Source organism: Carassius gibelio, chromosome B18, assembly GCF_023724105.1.
Source record: "Carassius gibelio isolate Cgi1373 ecotype wild population from Czech Republic chromosome B18, carGib1.2-hapl.c, whole genome shotgun sequence".
NCBI classification, from domain to species: Eukaryota; Metazoa; Chordata; class Actinopteri; order Cypriniformes; family Cyprinidae; genus Carassius; species Carassius gibelio.
In genome coordinates this window covers 3,421,134-3,445,144 of record NC_068413.1, presented here as the reverse complement: position 1 = coordinate 3,445,144, position 24,011 = coordinate 3,421,134, and the positions used below count along the sequence as shown (strand labels likewise).

At 35.9% G+C, this 24,011-nt stretch overlaps 2 protein-coding genes and 1 long non-coding RNA gene across 3 annotated transcripts; 1 reads left to right on the top strand and 2 right to left on the bottom strand.

Annotated features, from left to right (window-relative positions):
* Positions 1–2,754: 2,754 nt before the first annotated feature.
* LOC127977249 (peptidyl-prolyl cis-trans isomerase FKBP4) lies at positions 2,755–8,656 on the bottom strand. Its single transcript, XM_052582030.1, has 10 exons — positions 8,262–8,656; positions 7,149–7,293; positions 5,935–6,077; positions 5,709–5,829; positions 5,328–5,484; positions 5,158–5,248; positions 4,806–4,889; positions 4,535–4,720; positions 3,945–4,184; positions 2,755–3,841 (listed from the first exon to the last, which is right to left on the bottom strand). The coding sequence occupies exons 1-10, from the start codon at positions 8,349–8,351 to the stop codon at positions 3,746–3,748; spliced, it is 1,353 nt and encodes a 450-aa protein (XP_052437990.1). The 5' UTR covers positions 8,352–8,656; the 3' UTR covers positions 2,755–3,745.
* Positions 8,657–9,404: 748 nt separating this feature from the next.
* On the top strand, positions 9,405–13,606 carry LOC127977263 (uncharacterized). Its single transcript, XR_008158162.1, has 10 exons — positions 9,405–9,639; positions 10,303–10,715; positions 10,792–10,854; positions 10,985–11,052; positions 11,147–11,188; positions 11,294–11,372; positions 11,934–12,060; positions 12,145–12,272; positions 12,572–12,645; positions 12,733–13,606. It is a non-coding gene; the product is annotated as an uncharacterized LOC127977263 (long non-coding RNA).
* A 735-nt stretch (positions 13,607–14,341) lies between these two features.
* Positions 14,342–23,803, bottom strand: wash1 (WAS protein family homolog 1). Its single transcript, XM_052582029.1, has 11 exons — positions 23,636–23,803; positions 23,172–23,312; positions 20,581–20,692; positions 20,126–20,272; positions 18,992–19,128; positions 18,753–18,888; positions 18,456–18,663; positions 17,857–18,021; positions 17,044–17,193; positions 15,723–15,791; positions 14,342–15,639 (listed from the first exon to the last, which is right to left on the bottom strand). The coding sequence occupies exons 1-11, from the start codon at positions 23,641–23,643 to the stop codon at positions 15,500–15,502; spliced, it is 1,413 nt and encodes a 470-aa protein (XP_052437989.1). The 5' UTR covers positions 23,644–23,803; the 3' UTR covers positions 14,342–15,499.
* Positions 23,804–24,011: the final 208 nt, after the last annotated feature.

The following is a 24,011-nucleotide window of genomic DNA, read 5'->3' as shown; positions in this document are numbered from 1 at the left end:
AGTTGGTCAGCAGCAGGAACCATGACATGCTCTAAAACTTCCTGGTACTATATGGCTGTGTTGACCTTGGACCTCAGAAAACACTGTGGACCAACACCAGCAGATGACATGGCACGCCAAACCATCACTGACTGTGGAAACTTTACACTGGCCTGAAGCAACATGGATTGTGTGCCTCTCCTCTCTTCCTCCAGACTCTGGGACCCTGATTTCCAAAGGAAATGCAAAATTTACTTTCATCAGAGAACATAACTTTGGACCACTCAGCAGCAGTCCAGTCCGTTTTGTCTTTAGCCTAGGTGAGATGCTTCTGATCTGTCTGTTGTTAAAGAGTGGCTTGACACAAAGAATGTGACAGCTGAAACCCATGTCTTGCATATGTCTGTGCGTAGTGGTTCTTGAAGCACTGGCTCCAGCTGCAGTCCACTCTTTGTGAATCTTCCCCACATTTGAATGGGTTTTGTTTCACAATCCTCTCCAGGGTGCGGTTATCCCTATTGCTTTTTTCTACCTCATCTTTTCCTTCCCTTCACCTCTTTATTAATGTGCTTGGACACAGAGCTCTGCGAACAGCCAGCCTCTTTTGCAATGACCTTTTTTGTCTTGCCCTCCATGTGCAAGGTGTCAATGGTCGTCCTTTGGACAACTGTCAAGTCAGCAGTCTTCCCCATGATTGTGTAGCCTACAGAACTAGACTGAGAGACCATTTAAAGGCTTTGCAGGTGTTTTGAGTTAATTAGCTGATTAAAGTGTGGCACCGGGGTTTTCAATATTGAACCTTCTCACAATATTCTAATTTTCTGAGATACTGAATTTGGGATTTTCCTTAGTTGTCAGTTATAATCATCAAAATTAAAAGAAATAAACATTTGAAATATATCAGTGTGTGTGTAATGAATAATTATAATATACAAGTTTCACTTTTTGAATGGAATTAGTGAAATAAATCAACTTTTTGATGATATTCGAATTATATGACCAGCACCTGAAGATGTTATTCAGGTGGAGGTGATGCACAGCACCAGCAGATGGCGGTGTGAACACGAGTTTACAGGTTCCATGAAAATGCTCTTTATATAAAAAAAAAAAAACGCATGCATTGTGTTGAAATACATTATTTGCGTTTTCACTTTGTTTTTTATTGCTGCTAGACTCTACTGTCTAGTGTATATACATTATATTTATTCTTCTCACTACAGATAAACTCTTACACACCCTGCAGATATATGTTACACGTTAGTCATGTTTACACTTTTATAAAGCCATCAAGGCAAAGCCCTTGTTCAGGTCAACTTGGCTAATACATTTTCTGATTTAGTAGTTGTACAGTTTTTACAGCATTAGTCTTTTCCTTCTCAATTGTATTGTTTGCATGATTGCATGGTAAGCTGGTTACGGTTTCATAGACAAACTTGTCGAAACAAGTTGGTCTAATTGAGTGGTGCTGTAACTGTTTGAGTGCAAGGCTACCCCCTACTGTCAAACACACAATATTTGAAGAGGTATTACTGAAATTATAATGACAAAGCTGCTCAGTTTCCAACTTTATGTACAGAAACTAGGAGTGATAATATATTACAATTAACAAAACTTGTAAATCAGTAAATTAGATAAATGTCAGTAATGCTCTTCAAGGTTGTGGAATTGTGAGAGGTAGGGAGGGTATCACCAAAGTGTGGGTTGCTTCACAAATTGAGTCCATGCTGAGGTCAAGCTATAAGGTTTTTTTTTTTTTTAAATGATCAACTCCAAAAGTTACATCAGAGGAAAAAGCTCATCCAGCTTCTCTCTAAATCCACACAAGAAGAGTCAAAGTCTGTTTTGCTCATCACAGTCTTTTTTCCTTCACTCCCAACAGCTGTCTCCCCTGCTGAGGAACTTGGTAACTGTAGTTCGGGACCAGGTAGCCATCTTGGTTTGTAGTCCCCACGCTGCAGCCATCTAAATGCCTCATACCTTCCCTTTCACGATGCCACAGGGTTTACACTATTTTGCACAGTCATTTGTGATTACAGTAATGTTTTAGAAATTATTTTTTTACTCACTATTATAAATTTTCAATCAACGGGAAGTCGTGGCCTAATGGTTAGAGAGTTGGACTCACAATCGTAAGGTTGTGAGTTCAAGTCCCGGGCCGGCAGGAATAGTGCATGTACAGTTCTCTCTCCACCTTCAATACCATGACTTAGTTGCCCTTGAGCATGGCATTGAACCCCCAACTGCTCCCCGGGTGCCGCAGCATAAATGGCTGCCCACTGCTCCGGGTGTGTGTTCACAGTGTGTGTGTGTGTGTGTGTGTGCACTACGGATGGGTTAAATGCAGAGCACAAATTCTGAGTATGGGTCACCATACTTGGCTGAATGTCACTTCACTTTCACTTTTTAAAATATAAAAAGGTATATTTATTTATTATAAGCCAATTACTTATTTCAGTAAGTTCCATTACTTTTCCACGTCACACTTGTAAAATTATCGAGAAATAGGAAAGAAACGTAAGAAGAGTGCAAGAAAATACTTTTTTAGTCATTCTACCTCTAAATTAATTTTATAATCGTGAATTTGTGAAATTTTCTAGCAATTTCTGGGTGAAAACTGTTTCTATATTTTAGCTGACCGCAGTAGTACTGGTTCATCGAATGGATCTATTCCCTTTAAATGGATCCCACTGGCTTATGATTTATCTTTGGAGAGATAGACACATATTGAAATACTTTCACACAGTACTAAATGCTACAAATCACACTACAGCAGGAGGATTTCCATTTTGTTTTATTGTTCTAGTCAACATCAGAGGTGCATCAAGGACATGGGAACAGAATCTATCTGTATGTCTTGCTTTAACCCACACCAAAGTACTACTGTCCTGCTTGAGCTCAGTCACACAGAGACTCTTCTGCCATGGAAATTCACCATCTGATTACAGTGCAAGTGCGATTATGATTGTGGAACCTCATCCACAAAAAGATGAAAAGACAAGGGACAAAACTACAAAACAAAAAGACAGACTGCAGGTCTAAGTTCAAGTTCTCACCTTGTATTTTAAAGTGTCCAACATCTCAGCCCTATACTGAACGACCTCACCAAAGATGCTGCATACAGAAATTGAGTGAAGCAAAGAACTAGACGATTCTTTACAGGAAAAGTGCATTTTCTCCTCTAAAATGCTTGTAAGACTTCAGCAGAGATTCACTATGGAAATGCTTCCAGTTGTGATACATTAAACAGAGAATTTAACAGTGAAAAGATGTTCGTAATGAAGGAAATAAACAAATCAAAGAAATCAAAACAGTCTTTTTGCCCTGGCATTCATTTCCATGCACTTTACATAAAGTTTAGTGACAGGACAGAAAAGCGTTTTTATTGTACAGCAGTGCAACTCAAGAGTTTCTAAGGATCAGCGACGGGTTTGCGGCTGACGCGAGCGGCTGTAGTACAGGCTACAGACTGAGAACAAGTCTGCTTTATTTCCATCATCTCTCAGAGAGAGCACGGCCAGGCCGACTAGCTGCCTTACAGTATCGCACACTCAAACATTCGTACACTTGTGCAATCATATGCAAGTGCACACCTGGACACAAGGGTCTGGCCAAAGTACAAGAGCAAAGCACTTGCTACATTAGATTAGAAACCAAAGCAAGTATGCGTCCTCACTCACACAAACACAGTCGCTTCAGAAGGACAGATTTTATAGAAGGTAAAAAAAAAAAAAAAACGTAACAAAAGACAGTAAATAATAGCACGCTATTATGCTGCAGTTTGTTCCTGGGCTCCGTTTTCATCTATTTCCATTGCACTACCATTCGGTTTCTTTTCCTGCTCTTTTTCTTGCTCCGCCTCCTTCTAGAAAATAAAAACACACATACACGTTAGATAGAAGACAACAGATATCTAGCGGGTAAATCTTTTCTGCAGTGACTAAGAGCTAGTAACCGTAGACCCTTACTTTGGCGTCTCTCTCTGCAAACTTCTGGAACATGTTGGCGTAGAGGCGTTTGTCCTTCTCGTGTTGCTCTTTGATATGTTTCTGGCAGAGCGCGATCTGGCTCTTCGCAGCCTTATTGGCTGGATATAATTGAGTGACCCGCTGGAAGTCTGCTCTCGCCCGGTCAAACTCCTTCATGACAACCAGTGCCTCTCCTCGCCTAAACAAAGCCTTCTCGTTATCTGCATCCAGCTCCAGTGCCTTTGCACAAAAAATAAAATAAATACAGAAAACAAAAAGAAACCAGGAGAAATAAGAACATTCTGGCAGAATGCAAGATCATTTTAATTTTAATATTACCAGGAAAATAGAAATCAAGAGTGAATATCAGTGAAGAGAAACTCAAACTCCATTATTTTGTACTTTTTAACTTCGATAAGGATGAAACAATATACACCAACATTACAACAATGTAAACTAAAATTAGAAATGAAAGTAAAACTGTACTTAAATGAAAAAGCCAAATAGAAATCTAAAAACATACTTTTGCAGCTCTTCAATATGACTGTGTAAGCATGACCATGCATAAGCAACAAAAATGTTGTTCCTACCTTGTCACAGTTCTCGAGGGCAGGGTTTGGTTCCTGCAGCTTTAGGTAGCACATAGCTAGGTTGAGATGAGCAGCCAATCGCAATGCTTTGGCTTTCTCTTCGTCCTCCGGCTGCATGCTGGACTCGTGCTCCAACCAGGACACAATGCGTTTGTACTGCATAGCTGCCTGCTTGTATTTCCCCTCCTGTGCACACAAAACACACTCGGATTCTTAAAACCGCGTACTATTAGATGTGAATACACATCAGTGTGCATGACATTTCCTCTACCTTAAAATACTGAGTTCCTTTCTCTTTGACGATGGCACTCTGTTCTAGTTTCTCAGTCGTGTTCATCTCCCAGGATTCTTTGGCCTGTGTGAGAAAACACAGCATCTTGGACTCATATCTGCTCATGACAATGACTGTGTACAGACATTACTGCCTAAAGGACCAATTACAGACAGACTGTAATTAATCTTAAAGCATGATAAGTTTATTTATTTTTTATATTAATAAGAAAACACAATTGTGTTATACTACATACAGAAGTTCCCTAAAATATGCCATATACTGGCTTTTTCCAGAGTAATGCAGGAGTGAATTTGCTGTGCACTGCTTTTATTTAGGAGGAAACACTGACCTTCTCAAATGTTTTCAGTTTGATTTTATACTGCAACGTAGCATTGGGTGGAATGTTGAATTTGTCGCTGCCAGCAGTTCCAAAGCCATACCTGAGATCGATGCACACACATACATAAATAAATGAACAGCAACAGATACTGAGTGCAGGTGTAGGAAGCATGCTTTTACTTTGGTTTGATGGTGAAGAGCGCCTCTTCCCCCTGCTCCATAGCCTGCAGGGCTTTCTCCACGCCTGGAGGCAGACCCAAACTCCCTCCATCTCCCATCTCAAACTTCAGCTCACGCTCGTCGAAAACACGATCCTCGTGACGGCCCTCCAACCAAACTAACCCAAAGAAACAGAAAAATTAACTACTGCAAAGAGTGCACCAAGACTAAATGATTTAAGGAATAATTCACTGGAGAAGGCAATTTTTGGGTCAGCTATTTCTTTAAATTAGATCACTTCTGATAACATTTGCTTTACTCATTCGGTGGACCCTTGCAGACTGACACAGATAAATTGCTCTTCATCTATTGAATGTTGTAGGTATAAGAAGGGAGTTTTACCTTCCACAGATGCACTCTCATTAGGTTTTGTGTAACCCTCTCCCTTAGTGATGATCCTGCGAATGATTCCACCATCTTCTTCATCTGTGATGTCCTCCCCGTGAAACTCAAACAACTCCACCTGTCAGACAAACAAATGGGAAGGTCAATACACAAACTCCTTACAATTATGTGGTTATACGAGTCAATATTCTGGATATCCTGTTCACATGCATCTGGACCTCACCTGGAACACAAGTGTAGCATTGGGTGGGATTTTGGGTGGGCTGCCAGCAGCTCCATAGGCATACTCAGGTTTGCAAATCAATTGGCATATCTCGCCGATCTTCATGGTGGCCACACCGATGTCCCATGCTTTGATCACCTGACCTGTGAGAAAGAGAAAATAATAGTTTACAATGGTTGATTTGCATGCTAGACAATTTTTATCTAGTCTGAATTTGCTGATGGCATCATGGGGTGCAATTTCCACAATGTGCATGGTTAAGTTCAAGATGCATTCAAGTTGGCATGAAATATAAATTAACTGTATTTTCCAAATTTATACCGTGAATGTCTTAATGTATACTGAAATTTATGCATGCATTTTTTTATCTCATAATTCTTTATCAATATGTCACTGTTCTAGTGAAATGCTGACTTCTCCAATCATTTGGTGTCCTTCCTTACAAGCAACTGCAAGCTCACATTCAGATCTGCCTCTATCCAATCAACAACGATGCAAGAACCAAACCTTGTCAAACCCATCTTTTTTGATTTTTTGTTTGAACTGAATGTACAACACAATAAGACAGTCATATTTTGTAAGCCCAAGCCCATAAACAAGTTAGCATTTGAGAACATATGGTTCCATTATCCCGAAATCAATGGGTTTTCTGAATGGATTTTTGGTTAAACGCTTGAAATACAAGCATACAAGGTTTTGACGTTTTATTCTATGCCATAAAATTCACCAGCAATACCCCCTTGTGATTTTTATAAAGCTTTCACTTGTATTAAAATTGGACTACAGAGGTGGTTTGGGACCCCCTTATCATTTTTATAATCGCACTTTTGCAAACTATTCTAGCTCAAGCTGTGATGTAGTTTGAATTAGAATGTTTTTCTGTGTCAGTGTGTATTTATAGCCTATGTTTAGCTTTTTACTTCTGCCGAATGTATTAAGGGTTCAAAATTCTTTAAGCTCACTGTGCTTTTTTTTCACAATAATCCAAAAGCCAATGTAAAAATCCTATTGGGTTACCGTAAAGGGAACAAGGTTGATGATAACTTCTAAGTTACCCTACAAAATTACATCATCATTAAAAATGATCTGTCACTTCTTGCATTAAGTTGCTATTTTAACTCATCATAACAGGTGTTATCACGGTGTCAACAACCTGTTTAAATGTCAGAGAGAGGGTAGATAAACATTCAGTCTACTCCACTCTCAACACCCACCTTTGCCCAGCTCAAAGGAGAACTTCTCTCCTCGATCACGGCTGGAGTCAAACTGTGTGCCATCAAGCAGCGTCCCAACATAGTGTACGAATACTTTATCACCGGTCATAGGCAACTCAGTCCCTGTACCCTCCTTCTTGACCATCTGTAGAAGAGAGAAAGAGATTAATCATCAGTCTGTAGGGCGCTCTGCATTACACCTGTGTGCTGTCAATCTTAAATGACCACAGACAGAAACATGTTCATGCTTAATGCTTACATTTATGATATATAACTTTAATAAATTACTTTGAAATTGCATAGGCGTGCCTTATTGCTCATTATAATTACAGCTGACTCAGATTAATATTTCTCAAATGCATTACATTGAAAGTCTTCAGTTATACCAAACAAGTCATTCCTGTGTGAATCACTTTCTATCAGAAAACCCCATCCTGAAAGAAAGTACCAGAAACTACATGATGACCTGCATGTGCATAATCCATAAACTTCAACTCATTTCATTACATAAACGTGTGTGTATATATATATTTAAAAAGGCTGACATTTTTATGTTTACTTGACATTACACGTGGTTAATCTGTATAAATAAAAATGCAACATTGCAACACACTTAAAAGTAAAGTTCACTTAAAAATCTTATTTCATCATTTATTCGCCCTCATGTTGTTCCAAACATGAAAGACTTAATTTGTTTTTGTTTCTGGAAGAAAAAATACATCAAAGGCAATGAACTTGAATGGTGACCAGAGCGAAGAACCGCGAATGTTTTACCTACAATCTCATTCTCTATTGCACATAAAAAAGAAAGTCAAATAAGTAAGGTTTGACATTGAAATAAGTTAATTATGATACAACTGTCATTGTGGTGGGTGAACTGTGCCTTTAAACTAGACAAGCTGGCTCTAGCAATGCTGCAAAATTAGCAACAGGCTGTGTTTGAAACCAGTTAGCAATGTTTAAACAAATCAGATGCATTTATTTAACACTTTAGAGCATACAGCTGCATTAAAGTGAGCCAAAAGAGATAAATATTGTCTCTAACATGCATTCAGCCAGTCACACCTCCTTCAACGAGTCAATGCGGCTCATTGCAGTCACTGTAGTATTTACCTTTAAAACACCTCCATCTTTCTTCGGGGTTATGTCTTCACCCTCGACGGGGATGCTACAGCCTTCACTCACCACCTCTTCTGCAGTCATCTTTGATTTAATACGAATATTTCCTTCGAATCAGCCCAGAAAAATAGATCCACTCTCCTCACAGTGTCCCTCTGATGTCTTTCCTCAACAGAAATCAATGGAGACTCGACGTCTGCAGGGCTAAATGGGATTAATATCGTTATTAGGAATGGATAATGTGATCCACGGCTTAAATTGCACAGTTCGTGCTTGTTAAATGTAGTTTTTGAGTCCGCAGACGAGCTGTGCAAGGCGTTTATATAACGTTCGACCCGCCACTCGACACTGACGCGGCTCAGCGAACTTTCCAGAGCTGAGAGGGAGAGGAGATGGTAGCGTCTAGAACCAAATGCCTTAGTCACCGTCACAAAATTCGTAACTACATTCAAAAACGAAAAAAACGGTTAGCCACGTTTTCCTAGTTGGATTAATATTATTGATGATGCCAACACTGTAACAACATACAGAACTACCAAATTTTACTCGTTTTATGTTTGATTACGTCATTAATTAATTTATTTTTCAGTACATTTCTGCCATATGTACATAAAGGATGTCACCACTGATAAGCTACTACTAAATATTACAGAACCGTAATTGCTATGCAATGATTGCATTTTATACAAATATAATTTAATTCAATGACACGATTATTGAAAATAAAATAAAAACTGAAAGGTACAAATAAAAGCTTACTAAAAATACGAATAAATACCATAATAGTATATAAATTATACTAAATAAAAAATTTAATAAAAATTAAAAATAAAATTTATGCATTTAGCAGACGCTTTTATGCAAAGCGACTTACAGTGCATTTAGGCTTAAATTAACATTGAGATCATAACATACAATAGTAAGAGTATAAATACGATAAATTCCTTCTTCAAAGAAAACATATATCATGTTTAAATAAGAATTATGACTAGTGAAAATCAACTGATGATGTACTAGAAATGGAAATCGGGAGTTTCTTACTTCGGTTTTTATGACAGAGTAAAATTTGACGCTGGTCCCTAGGTGATAAGAAGTTTTCCCTCGTTTTCATTGGCTGAAGCAGAAGACTGGCGCCGTTGTTCGAGGAAGTTATATGAAATAACAGGTGATATTTCTTTGTTGCCCTTTGTGATCTCAATACATATATATAGTATATAGATAAACGGGGAAAGCGACAGATTTAGATATGAAGTTAAGTCATGTTCCGTTGACCCTGTGAGGAGCTTATTGTCAGTTTGACTCGCCCAAATGCAGAATATACACCAGCCAAACATCAGAGAAAGCAGAGAGAGACATGGTGAACAAGTTAAAGGTACACTATGAGAATTATTATGTGCTCTTGCAGTTCATCAGACCAAGGCATGTGTTTCTAAAAAGCAGTATAAAAAAATACAAATAAATAAAAGGAATTTTTATATTAAAATAAACAAAAATAAATTTAAAATGATCAAATATATTAATAAATACTACATCTAACAGGACAGTACTATAGTGAAAAATGTACTATAATTAAAAAAAAATTATATATATATATATATATATATATATATTATATTATTATTATTATTATTATTATTATATTATAATATTATTTATTTTATATTAATAAAATAAAATAATACATTTAACAGTACAAGTACTACAGTGAGTAGATTATGTAATGTAAAAAATATATATATGCTAAATATTATTTTGAAATAATATTTTATTTTATTATTATTGAAAAGGGTCTCTATATATAAAATATCTAGCTGCCTTTTAAATTTTGGGATAGTTGGCCCTTGCTTTACAAATAAAAAATTGTATGAGTGCGCCGATCATGATCGGCCGTTGATTAGAGAACTGGCTATACTGATGAGATGCGCATAACGATCGGCCGATCGTGATCGGCGCACCCCTAAAAAATGGCAAATAAATAATTTAATTTAAATTAATTTACTAATTAACTATCAAATAATATCATGCTTGTCTTCAGTTTCCCTCAGGATGAAGAACTGACACAGAAGAAGCGTGAGGAGAGACTGGAGATGATCCCATAGAATATGCCATGAAGAGAAAAGTGAGTGCATGAATACTGGGATCTGTTTTTTTTTTTTTTTTTTTACCTTTACCTGGACATAAACAAGGTTAAGTTCTTAATTCTTTACAAATCATAAATAATTTGAGTATGGATCTGCCATTTCAGTTGTTAATGGATATTACATTTACCCAAGAAAAGTATCAGGTTGCTTATTAACAGACCAGTGAAGAAGATGAGGCTGTAAAATTACTCCAGCTAAGAAAAGAGGGGGCGGAGTCAAAGATACACATTCCAGGGGAGGAGGGGCTTATTGTATCTTGGCTTATTGCCCAATATGAGAGTGATGATGAAGCCACACCCAAGAGCAGGTATTGATTGTGTTTATGGATGACTGGATGAGTGTTTGTTCTCCAACCTTGAGTTCTCATAGGGTTTCCTCTGTAGGATGTGTGATGAGGACGCATTGCTGTCGCCCAGTGGTAGAGCATTGTGTTAGCAGCGCAAAAGGTCATGGGTTCAATTCCCAGAGAACACACATAGTGGTGAAAAAAACAACAACAGTATAGCCTGAATGCACTGTAAGTCTCTGTGAATAAAAGCATCTGCTAAATGCATAAATGTAAATGTATGGTTGCAGAAGTTGATTTTGATTGTACATCAAACCGATCTTCTCTGTGTTGGAGGGACTTCTCTACACACTCGGAGGTTGGTTGTGTGGCAGGTTGTTTTGTTTGATCATTTTATCTTGTTCCATCTCATTTTATGTAGCTGATTTGTTGCTGTGGTTTCCTGTTAATAGGTAAAGTGGGTCAGAATTCGAACAGTCAGTCCTGCCATGCAGGTAAACAAACACAACCGGCACGCAAAGCACAAGAAACCTTTCGATGTTTCTAAATGTTTTCGTCCTTCATTAAGTGTTCTGATTTTGAATTCCTTTACACAACAGGAAGCGAGTGCTGACCATCAATGACTTCCTGTTTAAGGCTCCAGCTATTACACTGACGCAGGATTATTTATATAATAATGTATTTACTATTATTTACGTATCATTTATTTATATTTTTATTCAGTGTTTATTTTTACATTATTTTTATTTTATTTTTCAGTTTATGTTTTTTTAATAATTTAATTTAATTTATTTGAATTTAGTCAGTTATTTTAGTGTACTACAGTTATTTATATATTATTATATTATATTATATTATGAATATTCTGAATTATTATTAAAATTTTAAAGTTTAAAAACGTAACTTTTTTATTTAAATCTAAATTTTAGTAATTTAACAAACCCTATTTTATTTCATAAAGCTGTAAATGCAGCATTCTCATTTAGGATTTATATATATATATATATATATATATATGTATGTATGTATGTATGTATCAGTGTTGCTGTATATTTATACATTTATAAAATGACATTGGTACATCCTTAATGTGCTTAGTTTAATCGATCTTTTGAAGGTTCAGAAATATTTAGAGAAGAGCATGATTAGCCAAAAAGTGAATACTAGAACACATTTAGGACACATTTATTTAAAAAAAAAAGAACACAAACACACACAGATGATCCATGTGTTGTGTAGCTGTTTGGACTTGTGGAGAAATATGAAGGTAGTGGTGTAAACACACACTCGAGATCTGAGAACGAAGAGAACCGTCACACAGAAGGACTGGGACACTTCCTGCAGACGCTTCAGAACAGACCTCCAGGTACAGTCCGCTCTCAGTCAACATGTTCTTCCTCATCTCCCTGGTTTACACAGAGAAGCAGTCAGTGTGGATTTGATGTTCTAGATGTTTCAGAGCAGCAGATGGCAGTAGAAGACAAACCAATCATGGTTTCTCCAATGATGCTGCTGAAGGTTTCCTGTTTGCCCTCACAAAAGCCAACATAGACGGACGAGTCGTGATGCAAAGACAGGGTAAGTGACAATTTGATCACATGCACGTGGATACACATATGAAATTGTCTCTCACACATGATTCTCCTTTCTTCTCCAGCATGTCTTTCTCAGAGCAGTCTGAAGTTTCTCTTACTGAACGCCACAGTTCACTCCAGATCATCCAATCAGCACACACACACACACACACACACAAACTTCACAAGCACTGTTGGACACAGCTGTCTCAGTTACATAACGTTAAACGGACATATTAAAGTCTCTGAGTGTGTAGAAGAACATGCTGAAAGCAAGACTGATTTTGTGTTAATGTTTTGCAGATTGTTGATTTTAAAGAGCAGCTTCTTTTTTCCGCTGGGGGTCACAGAAGACCGTATTTTAGAGTTCTCTTGTGGTGAGTTTATGGTATTGTGCATATTTCTTCTTGCTATCTTTTGCAGTGTTGCTTATTATGCGTTTAACTCTTGCATAATGGCTTCAGGTCACGTCATACCCCCTGTGAGTATCCTACCCATAGTGCTTAGCGCAGGCCCCTCAGGACAACAGTTGGAGTTCACTTTTCAAACTAGAGACACCCACAGATGGTAAAACGTACATGAGCAAATTAAAACTACCACAGATGGTGACAAGCAAACACAACAAATCTCTGCTCGTCTTAATTTATGGCCACAAAGTATCAGCACTTGTGCACATATATGTAATATTGTTTTATTTGTATAAACTTAACTTTAAAACAAGAACCAATATTTGTAAATGGAATATGAAAGCTTGTTTTTCATTGGATTTCAGTTGATGTTTGTGAGCCCCTTTGCAGATATGTGTAATTGTAGATAATTTGGATAATTTTTGTTACATTTATCAGAAAACAAGACTTCTTATCTTGTAATTTTTGCATCTATCTTGATTTTAAGAATTTTTAGACATTTGACAAAAATACTGAGGAAGAACATCACTTTTGTGCGTGATCAGAAGGAGCAGTAAAAATGATTTAATATCCTTGTTAAGCTACTTTTTTGTGTGTAAATTTAATTAAAAAGTAACATATTGACATATTGTTTAATTTAATTCCTTACATTCTCTGTACTTGTTCCATTTTTTTTCAGTTTAAGTACGATAAGTTTTTAGTTTTTGTTTTAAGTACTAAAATGAAAATTAAAATAAATGTAAAAACTACTACTAATATTACAAAATTCTAAATTTTACACTGTAGCTCATCCAGGAATTCCACGCATACTACTGTTTGTACAGTATGCATCAGGGATGTGATGTGATTTTGTGATGTGATGTAAAATTTTTGTATCTTGTAAATGGTTTTCCATTAAAGAAAAGCTCTATGGTTTAATATTTAAAATCAAAGATAGTTATAAATACTGCAATTCTTCTGTTTTTGGAAAAATGTAATAATTTATTTTTATAGAACAACAGACAAATAATTCTTCTGTTTCTGACCGTCTTTATTTCTTTGCTTTCATATCTTTCAAATTTTGAAAGATATGAAAACCATTTAAAAAATAAATAAATAAATATTATTTTATAAATAATATTGTAAAGGGGAAAAATGGTTTTCTTCCTTCTGTCTTTAGCTGATCACTTTCTTGATGCATTCAGCTTCATTTGTCAAATAGCACGTAGAATGTGATTGTGGCAGAGTGATAGACAGCATGTGAAGTGTGAGTGAGGGCTGGTGTGTGTCTCTCCAGCTGTGTGCTGCTTTAATCAGACAGACGTTCTCCAGCTGTGCTCTCTGGAAGCAGGTCTGTTCTAATGACAGGAAGTGAAGGATGATCTGTCCCTGTCTGATCCTTTATTTGATTTCACAGTTCTTCCTGGAGAAGCGACAGAAACCGCCGAGAGACAGGGCCAAGCCACGTGTGTAAAAATACTACGGTGTGTCCTGCATTATGGATGTTTGTTGGGCTACTCTGGCTTTGTGAATTATTGAGTTCTGCCGCCCCGTCCTCAGGTTCTGTGTTTCAGGTTCAGTTCTTGACTTTCATTTCATCAAAGCTGATTTTCTACAAGACTAGATTGGTTTGTGTTTGTAATCCAAAATGTGAAGCCAACAGACTCACTCAGATGGGCTAAAACAATCATAGTAGATTAGAGTTTATTTTCTGTTCTAAAGATACTAATACCAGAGATGTTTTTGAGCATGTTAAACAAAACAGCAAAAAATACAACCTGCTTCTTACATTCTTATTTCCTTAAGGAACATTAGTTATTTCACCGTCAGCTTCATGAAGTCACATTATTTTGAATGTGCACGGGTAGTGTCAAATGTTCATCAAAAAGTGCAAATCATTATTAAAGTCAACATAAGACAAGCATAATGTGAGATTTACGAGTTTTACAATATTTACCAATTGCTTGTGTGGACAAGATGACATCAGATGAAAAGGAAAATTACTAAATTTGTAGATTACAAGGAAGCATTTTGAAATTTGTTATAAATCATGCGCAAATCATCTGAAACAAATGAGGCTGAATTCAGAGTCAAGTAGATTTTTTCAATCCAGTTTTTTTTCTTAACTTTTGCTGGTGTGTTAAATATTAATCCAAAATGATGTTATAAATGGCAGTTGATTCATCAAAATGGAGATGGAAGGTACAGTCAAGCACATTGCATTATGGGATACCAGGTGCCCTGCTGCATACTGTAGCTCATCCAGGAAGCCTGTGCATATCATGTACAGTATTCATAAGAGATAGGATTTTTCCATATTTATACAGATTTTTATATTTGTAATGGAAAAAGTTGAAGCTCTCTAGTTCAACATTTTAAAGCCAAGAAATTAAGTATTGTATAGAAATGTAATTATTAATACTGTAACTGTAAATTCTGTTGTTCTGTAAATTCTACTTATATATTTGTTATTATTTTACAGTATAACAGTATCATTGCAATAGTATTATATAGTTTAATATTACAAAAATATTAAAGTTATTAAATTTGTTAGAAAGTCAAAGTCATTTTGAAATCATTTGCACTCATGAATCATGCACAGATGAGCAAAAATGTGAATGAAGAATGTAAATAGTGAATTTTTCGATGCCATGTTGACTTTAATAATAAAATCTTTCAGACTATAAGGGTTTTCATTCACTGACCTACAGGTTACAAAACAAGAGACCAGACGTCTCACTCGACACTTCACAGCCTCTCCTTGGAGAGACAATATCTCCAGACCCTGTCTATGAGGATTTCAACTCTCCAATCCTGAGTTTCACACTCAACTCTGTCACCATGTTTACGCCTCCCAGTCATCCTCATCGTCTGCAGTGGGTTGCTGTGGCGCAGGAAGGGGCGGGATCACATCTGACATCCTGGCGAACGCACCGGCAGGAGCTTCAGATGAGTCTCCACCCGCCGGGCCCTTCCCAGAGATACCTGTCAAATATTCACAGTGAAAAATGCATCAGTTGGGATTAAAAACTGAGACTTAGGCGCTAAAACGAAGGTTTGAAACGTACCTTTCCTGCGCATTGCCAATTTATTGAAGAGGTCAGACATTAGGTTTCCACCGCTCACAGCTGCCCCAACTGGAAAAAAAGACATCTGTTAGGTAATGCAATAGGAAATATAACTGTTTTACACATTACATGGCTTCAGAAGACTATAGACTAAGAGTATGTACAACAGTGACAGATTAGACATTACAATACCGTTAGAGAATTATTTTAATTTTTTTGTGGAATTTAAGTGGAATAAAAGAATCCTGAAAGAAATGTATCACAGTTTCAACAAAAATATTGAGATGTTTTCAATATTGACAATGATAAGAAATGTTTTTTTTGAGCAGCAAATCTTGATATTAGACTGATTTCTGCAAGATCACATGACACTGAATGATGCTGAAAATTCAGCTTTGATCACAGGACTGTATTACATTTTAAAATATGTTCAAAAAGAAAACAATTGTTTTAAATGATAATGATATTTGTAAATAGTACTGTTTTTATGGATTTTGTATCAAAAAAGGCAGCCTTGGTGAGCTACTTTGATTGAAACATTTTACAAGTCATACCGATCACTTTTATTGTGCATTTTTGACCTTTTTGGAGACTCCACAGCATTCGTTTCTCATTAACTTTAATTGAAAAGAAAATAGCAGGTTCTATTTTCTGCTAAACATCTCCTTTTGTGTTCATCAGAAGAAAAAACCTACAACTGTCTTTGTTATTTTCTGCAGCAAAAGTGCATATTTCAGAAGAATAACAAGTAATAAAGATTATTACGATGCCTTCTTTTAAATCTAAAGTGTGGCATTTACTCTCACCCAAGTACTAAATCATTAGTAATTACCTTTTAGAGATGGCACATTCATTGATAATACATCAGTGAAGAATGTGAAATATCTGAGACTTTGTGAGTCCAGAGGCAGTCGATTTCAGAGCAAATGTCAAGCAGATTTAAAAAGGCTTAATAGGGTAGATTTAATGAAAGTAAATTTCTCTTTTGACCTTTCCAAATACCACAGCGCTCTTCCTTATACCAGCCATACTGAAACACAATGAATTCCTCTTGCTTTAAAAATGAATACTCTTGTACACTTAATCTTGCAAAATAACTGCATGTACATTTTTACATGTATTCTGGATTGTTCCCAGGGTGTAGCTATGTGCTTACTAGGAAGTTACTGCTTCCGAAGTTTCCACACATGGCTTGGCTTTTTAATGCTTCCATTTGCAGTTTCTTAACCTAATAATAGTTTAGCTAATGCTAACACCCTCTAATTGACCCTGTTTGACAGTATGCTTTCAGTACAGAGTGTAAACACTGCTGCCGTCTGACCTTGCTCTTGCTCCTTCTGTTTTTTCTTGCGCCCTTTTACATTGCGGAGGTTAGCTTTGCCGATACCACCGGCGTTTCGGATTGACTCCAGCAGACTGGCTCGGCCGTCCGACGGCTGCAACACCTCGGTAGGGGCTCCTTTCACTACACCTGATACACACACACATAAGAGAGTGGTTGAAATACACTGACATACTTTTTTTTTTCATTCAGCAAGAAAACATTAAATTAATAATAAAAAAAGAAGACATTTTTAATGTAACAAAAGATTTCTATTTAAAATAAAAAGTGTTCTTTTAAACTTTCTATTCAGAACTGAATATTGAAAAATGTATCACAGTTTTCTCAAAAACACTGCTAATAATCAGAAATGTTTCCTGAGCAGGAAACCATCATATAAGAATGATTTCTGAAGGATCATGTGACACTAAAGACTGAAGTAATGATGCTGAAAATTCGAAAATAAATTACATTTGAAAATATATTTAAACGGACAACTGTCAGTTTAAATTTTAATAATATTTCACAATATTACTGTTTTGACTAAATAAATGCAACATTGGTAAGCATTAGAGACTTACTGACCACAAACTGAATGGTAGTGCATATAGACAAAAGAAAGAAATACAATTGTGTTATAGTTTTAAATAAATGTAAGTTTTGAAAACTTATCCACCTTTGCTGTCTGAAAACAGCTAGATGCAGGAAAAAAAATAACACTAATCACAACTGAAGATGTAAAGAGACCACGTACAACAAACTGCACTAAAAAGACTCTACAAGTCAATAAATCTGAAAAATGAAATCTTTTACCTGTGGGAGGGGCATCAGTGCTGTCTGCTGTGATAGGTGGAGGTGGGGGTGGAGGGGGCGGAGCTGGGGAAGTTCCAGGAGGTGGGACTGATACCGGAGTCGCCTCTGGTGGAGGAGGGGGTGGAGGAGGTGGAGGGGGCGGAGCCTCAAGCCTGAAATGAGAGTCTTAAGACACAAACAAGTGATTATTAAATAATAGGATTTTATGTTTATATAAAAAAAAAATCATATTTCAAAACGATATACACATAATTTTATGGTTGCAATTCATTTTAAAGTATGTGTACGTACATGTACTTATAGTGTACTTACAGTGTATTAATCTAAGAAAGTTCTGGTAATACAAGGTAACTACATGGGGTAGGTTCAGGGTTAGTACCTAGTTATTACATAGTTATTGTAATTACCCTAATAAGTACATAGTATGTACATGAGGAACAGGACTGTAAAATAAAGTGCTACCAATTTTATAATTATAAAATGTATAATTAAACATTGCATAATTATATAATGATATATGAGTTATATGAGATAATTATAAATTATCCCAAAAATAAATAAATAAATCTGCCATGATTTAATGTTAATAAAGCTCCCACCAGATCCACTCGATTCGTCATGCTCCGTGCCAAATGAAGGAAGTTCAGGGATGCTGTTGCTGGAAGGAACAGATGGTGCGAACCCTGGGCCGAGGTCAGCGCTGTACATGAGGTCATCAGCGATGCCAGGTAAGTCAGGCAGGTAAGACGGCACATCGATCTCAGGCACTTGCCCCAGGTCTGGCACATAGAAATAATTCTCTGCAGTCTGAGAAGAAAGCACGAAAGTGATATTAATTGAGCTTGCGTCCTGTTTTCAGCGTATTGCTTTATTATAAGTATGATTGGACGGCTCACCTGTCTCTCTAGCTGCTCTCTCTTGGTGATCGACAGCGGTGCATCAAACGGTTTATCCTCCTTTTCAGTCTCTAGCATGGTGTGTGTTTTAGTCACGGCGCCCGCAAGAGGGTCAAGGAACACATATTTCTTATAGCTGAAAATACACAAACATGCACAGCGATGATTATAGGAGCATTAATAAGGTTGCATCGGCAGTGCAGCATTCAGTCAGTATGTGTAGGAGTTTGTGTACTCACAGGTTCTCTGTTGTGTTGAACAGCAATAAGGAGCTAACGGAGTTGACATTTCTCGGCAGACTTCCCAAACCCTCCTTCGCCTCATCCTCAGAGCGCTTCTTAGTGTTTACACATACTGGGAAATACATCAGCTTCTCCTAGAAAACATATTTATGGGTCATTTCATTAAACATTTTTAACATAAATTTGTGTTGATAGTTTTTTATTGTAATTTGACATTACAAGCCTAGTGGTAAACTTCAAAAGAACTTCTTAAAAAGTTAAATTTGATGCAGATTTCATTCACAGATATCCTCAATTAACAATTTTTTTTGTGTGTTTAAAAATAAGCTGAAAGCTGATTGGTTGCCTCCATGAGAGAACTATCCAAATGGCATTTTTTTCATTCAGGTAACAAATGGATAAAGAAAAGGTTTTTTGACAAAACAACAAAGAAAGCAATTGATAAATGGACAAAGGAAAAGGCAAATGGATTTTCAAAAAGCTATTTAAAATGTGAATTTAGAAATAACTTCTAATTTACTATTTTATTAAACAACATTTACATTAATCAATGTATTTTTCAATTTAAAATGATTTATTAATGTATTCATTATCTTATTTAACAACATTTTAAAGCATGAATTTAACCGTTTTAAACATGTCAGTTTATTTAGCAATTTAAAAATTATGTATTATTTATTTAATTACATTTTAAATCATAATTTAATTAAACTGTTTTAAATATGACTCTTAATTTATCCATTTAGAATGTTTATTTATTAAAATATATTTTAAATATTAAACTGATAACGTATTCCTTCATTTTACTTGAGAATGTGTCTACTAGTGTTCCATAAAAATCCCAGCCATAGAGCTGTCTTTTTAATACTATTCCAGCTAAAAAATAGCAAAAAAACTTATTAAAAACAGGAGTGAAGTCTGTACTGTAGTGACAGATTATGACAGATTTTTTTATTTATAAAAAAATGTATAATTAATTAATCTATAAAGGAAATATATAGAGAGAATTTAAAGACAAAATGCTTATTCATATTTCCATTTATTTCAAAGATTTTTTAAAAACAAAATGAGCTATATAGATATGAAAGAAAGATAGCAGGAGCTAAAAAACAAATGACTGAATTTGTTCACCTGGAGGGCCTTGTCATCCAGTGGGCGGAGCTTGCTCTGAACTTTAAAGCGAGGCCGTTTTTGGGAGGCGGGATCTACTGCACCTGTAAAGATGGACGAATATTCCTGCAGTTTATCTGGAGCGGGGTATTTGGCACTGGAGAACACCTACACAAACACATCAGACATAAAACCACTCAGTACAGTGCAACATTTATTAATTAGGTGACTAACAGTACAATTATTATAAGTACAACATTTCAACAGCAGTCGAAATCTTATGATCCTAAAAATAGGCTTAATTCTAAATGAATTCTTAGTTTTAAAAATTATGACTCTTTCCTGTTAAGTTTTAATGATTCGTTTATGCCCCACCTACAACTCATATTCACTTTCTGCTCCAGGCATATGCTGCAGAATAAGGTTCTCTTCTACGCTGACTGTCAGATTCTCTGTGTCTGAATCATCTGCATCACCTTTGTGGCTTTCTTGCTTCCTTTGATCTTCTGGACTCTGGCCTGAGCCAGTTTGATCCGGTCTGTGACAGTCTGAAGGTGTGCACGGTTCTTCTCCACGCTCTGAGACACCCTGTCAAAACCAAACCAAGTCAAACTAGAGCTGCAGAATACAGGTGAACACATTTAGATCAGAACTTCACAAAAGTGTAATCTGAAATTCAGGCCATTCTCAATTTATTTGTTGTTGATTAAAACCGTTTCACAATTAATCCAATTCAAGCCAGTATGTTTGCTTGATGGATAGCTATTTTTACATGCTCGACATTGCTAATTTAAATTTCAAAAAATACATTTTTAATCTGCCTATGACAAATAAACCCCTTCTGATTTGCAAGTATTTATGAATGAAAAATTCTATGTAAATACTTGATTAAGTACAAATGAAATTTTATAATTTATTGCAATTTTGTGTGTTTAATGTGCTATAAGAAATAAGGTTATAAGTGCATCACTGATTTTTTTTTTAAACAGTACATTATTTGCTTTATTTAACCAAGAAAATCCCATTGAGGTACAGCCCTGTAATAGACATGTAAAATGCATGTACTTTACCATTTAAGTGATGCTGAAAATTCAGCTTTGCATCTCAGGAATAAATTACATTTAAAAAATATATTCAAATAGAAAAGTTATTTTGATTTGTAATAACATGATACATGATTGAATAGATAAATGCAGCCTCGGTGAGCACAGTTGTGACAGCTGAACCTGGACGAATGAAAAACTCCGACTGAAGATGAAACAGATGAAACAGCATGTGTACGGTGACCTTGGTGGCTCTACGCCAATGCCATTTGTCCTGGCTTGATATTGTAATGTCTTTTTATTACACCTATTGTAAGCCGTCTGTGTTTACCAGCTGCGTATCTCTTTCGTTTCTGTGGACAAACATTGCAAAAGGGAAAAAAGCTGCCTTGATTGCAGAAGGCAGCTACAGTATACACCAGGCTGAAAACATCAACAAAATGCAGCAGGAAGGAGAGCGTAATGGAGCATGTGTACAGTCCTATCATCACTACTGAGTCAGTGTGCTCCTCTACACACTGTCTGGAGAGTCCCTCCATTAGAAACAGGGGAAAATGACAGAAGGAGAGGCTTAATGGAGCTGACCTAGAAACGCACTGCTTCTCCACACACACACACACACACACACACGAATATGTTCCCTGGACCCCTATGTGCTATGTTGTCACGGTAACGCTGTGGATGGTTTTCCAGCCTGTTCAGCTGGAATTAGCATATCTGAGCACTCACTCCCTCACAACTGCATCTCATGCAAAACACACACCTTTCATTGTGTTTCTCTCCTTTGTGATTTTGACACGGTCTAATCACGCTCCCTCCTTCAATAGCCAGGCGCAACAATAAGGACGTCCTGGTGTCGGTTTGAGGGGGTTTTGGGCCAGCGGACCAAACTGTCACTTACCTTAAAGCACCAGTGCTGCGTCTACGCTATATCTTATGTTTGTAGATCATGATCATGTGTTTTTATGCCTTGCACATATAAATATTTGCTATGTGTTATTCACAGCAAGTTTGTAATTCTAATGATTTCAATATTGTTTGGGATCAACAAGATCAAGACAGATAATCTAAATAATAAACAGTGATATTGTGAAATATTTTTAAATACTTGTTTTCTATTTTAATTTATTTGAATATGTAATCTATTACATATTCAGAATTCTCAGAATTCATTCTAATGTGCTGATTCGCTGCTTAAGAAACATTTACTGGAATAGAACATTTTAAAGAACAACTTGTATTTGGACTAGAATATATAGAATTATAAATATTTAACTGTTCGTTTAGGTCAGTTTAATGCATCTTTGCTGAATAAAGGTATTAATATCTGTAAAAAGCAGTACTGTATAATATAAAATTTATTATAATATATATTAAAAAATTGTAACACTTTAGAATAATGGTCCATTAGTTAATGTTAGTTAACTACTTTAGTTAACATGATCTAAGCAAGAACAATCTTTTTACAGCATTTATTAATCTTAGTTGATGTTAAGCTCAACATTTACTAATGCATTATTCAAATCAAAAGTTGTGCTTGTTAACATTAGTTAATGCACTGTGAATTAGCATAAACTAACAATGAATAATTGTATTTTCATTAACTAACATTAACAAGGATGAATAAATACAGTAGTAAATGTGTTGTTCATTGTTTGTTCATGTTAACTAATAAATTAACTAACACTAACTAATGGGCCATTATTCTAAAGTGTTACCAAAAAAAAAGCAAAAAATGAAATCAATAAATCTAAAAAAAAAAATAATAATAATAAAGAAGAAAAGAAATATTACAAAGAAAATATGTAGCTAAAATAACATACAGTACATGTCAAAAATATTTTTAATAAAGTATATAATCATCTATAAAAAAAATAAAGTATTTTCTGAGATCTGAATAGGCAACTCAAAAAGTAGCACTCATACTCATTTTGTGTTGAACTGCTATTATTTTGTTGATTCTGGCATCTCTGATCTACACAAAGCACTCTGCAGTATAAGAGTGTGTATCAATGTGCGTTTACCTCATAAAGATGTCTGTTGAGATTGTCTCCAGGTACTGTAACGCATCAGTGATCTGATGCACAGCCTCTTCTCTTCTCAGATCCGGCTGGATGAGCGGGACAGAGTACACCTGTCCCTCCAGGTAACGCTTCTGAGTCATCCTACACACACACCAAAGAATCATTCGATCTGTATGAGACAACTGTTAAATATAAAGTCTTAAGTCATTTTAGTCAGCAGTAGCTGATATGCTGTACTTAAATATGACAGTCAAACACACTCTGTACACTGCAATTGGCATCACACATAATATTCATGCTATCTGAAACAAATCAGCTGATTATGACACTGATTCTCAATTGATATGCATAACGTGACCATCCTGCAATCACCGCAGAAGAAAACACAGCGGCCAGAAGTACAAACGGATAACTATGAAATATCTATGAAAGGTCGCTGTTAAAATAGAGAGGAAACACTTTACCTGACCATTTATTTGCCAAAAGCGCAAGCGTTCAGCTGCTTGAAAGCGATCTCAGTCTTTCAGGATCAAAACTTCCGCACTCTCAGATCACATGAGGCCTGACGTCAGCGCGCAGCAACAGGAGGAAACCGGAATCAAAACAAATTTAAAATATATAATTTTTCTACATTTCATCATTGTATTAATTATTTAACATTTTATTAAATGTCTATTAAAATGCTAAAACTGACTTTGAATTATGACTTTTGTGTTAATAATTAAGATATGTTGTGTTAATAATTTTACTGTTATTTTTAATTAATGAATTTGTACTATCATTGTCACCATGATCATTGTTATTGCTTCTGCTGCTGCTATCTTTGATAACATAACAATA

What these genes read in the sequence shown, in the direction of transcription:
- wash1 (XM_052582029.1), bottom strand. An exon ending in CACTGATGCCCCTCCCACAG is followed by an intron (nt 17,194 to 17,856) that starts GTAAAAGATTTC and finishes TGTGTGTATCAG; the next exon opens with GTGTAGTGAAAGGAGCCCCT. An exon ending in ATTGGCAATGCGCAGGAAAG is followed by an intron (nt 15,640 to 15,722) that starts GTACGTTTCAAA and finishes AATATTTGACAG; the next exon opens with GTATCTCTGGGAAGGGCCCG.
- LOC127977249 (XM_052582030.1), bottom strand. Translation starts at nt 8,351, where the DNA reads ATGACTGCAGAAGAGGTGGTGAGTGAAGGCTGTAGCATCCCCGTCGAG. An exon ending in AACTGAAAACATTTGAGAAG is followed by an intron (nt 4,890 to 5,157) that starts GTCAGTGTTTCC and finishes TTTCTCACACAG; the next exon opens with GCCAAAGAATCCTGGGAGAT. An exon ending in TTGCAGAGAGAGACGCCAAA is followed by an intron (nt 3,842 to 3,944) that starts GTAAGGGTCTAC and finishes TTTATTTTCTAG; the next exon opens with AAGGAGGCGGAGCAAGAAAA.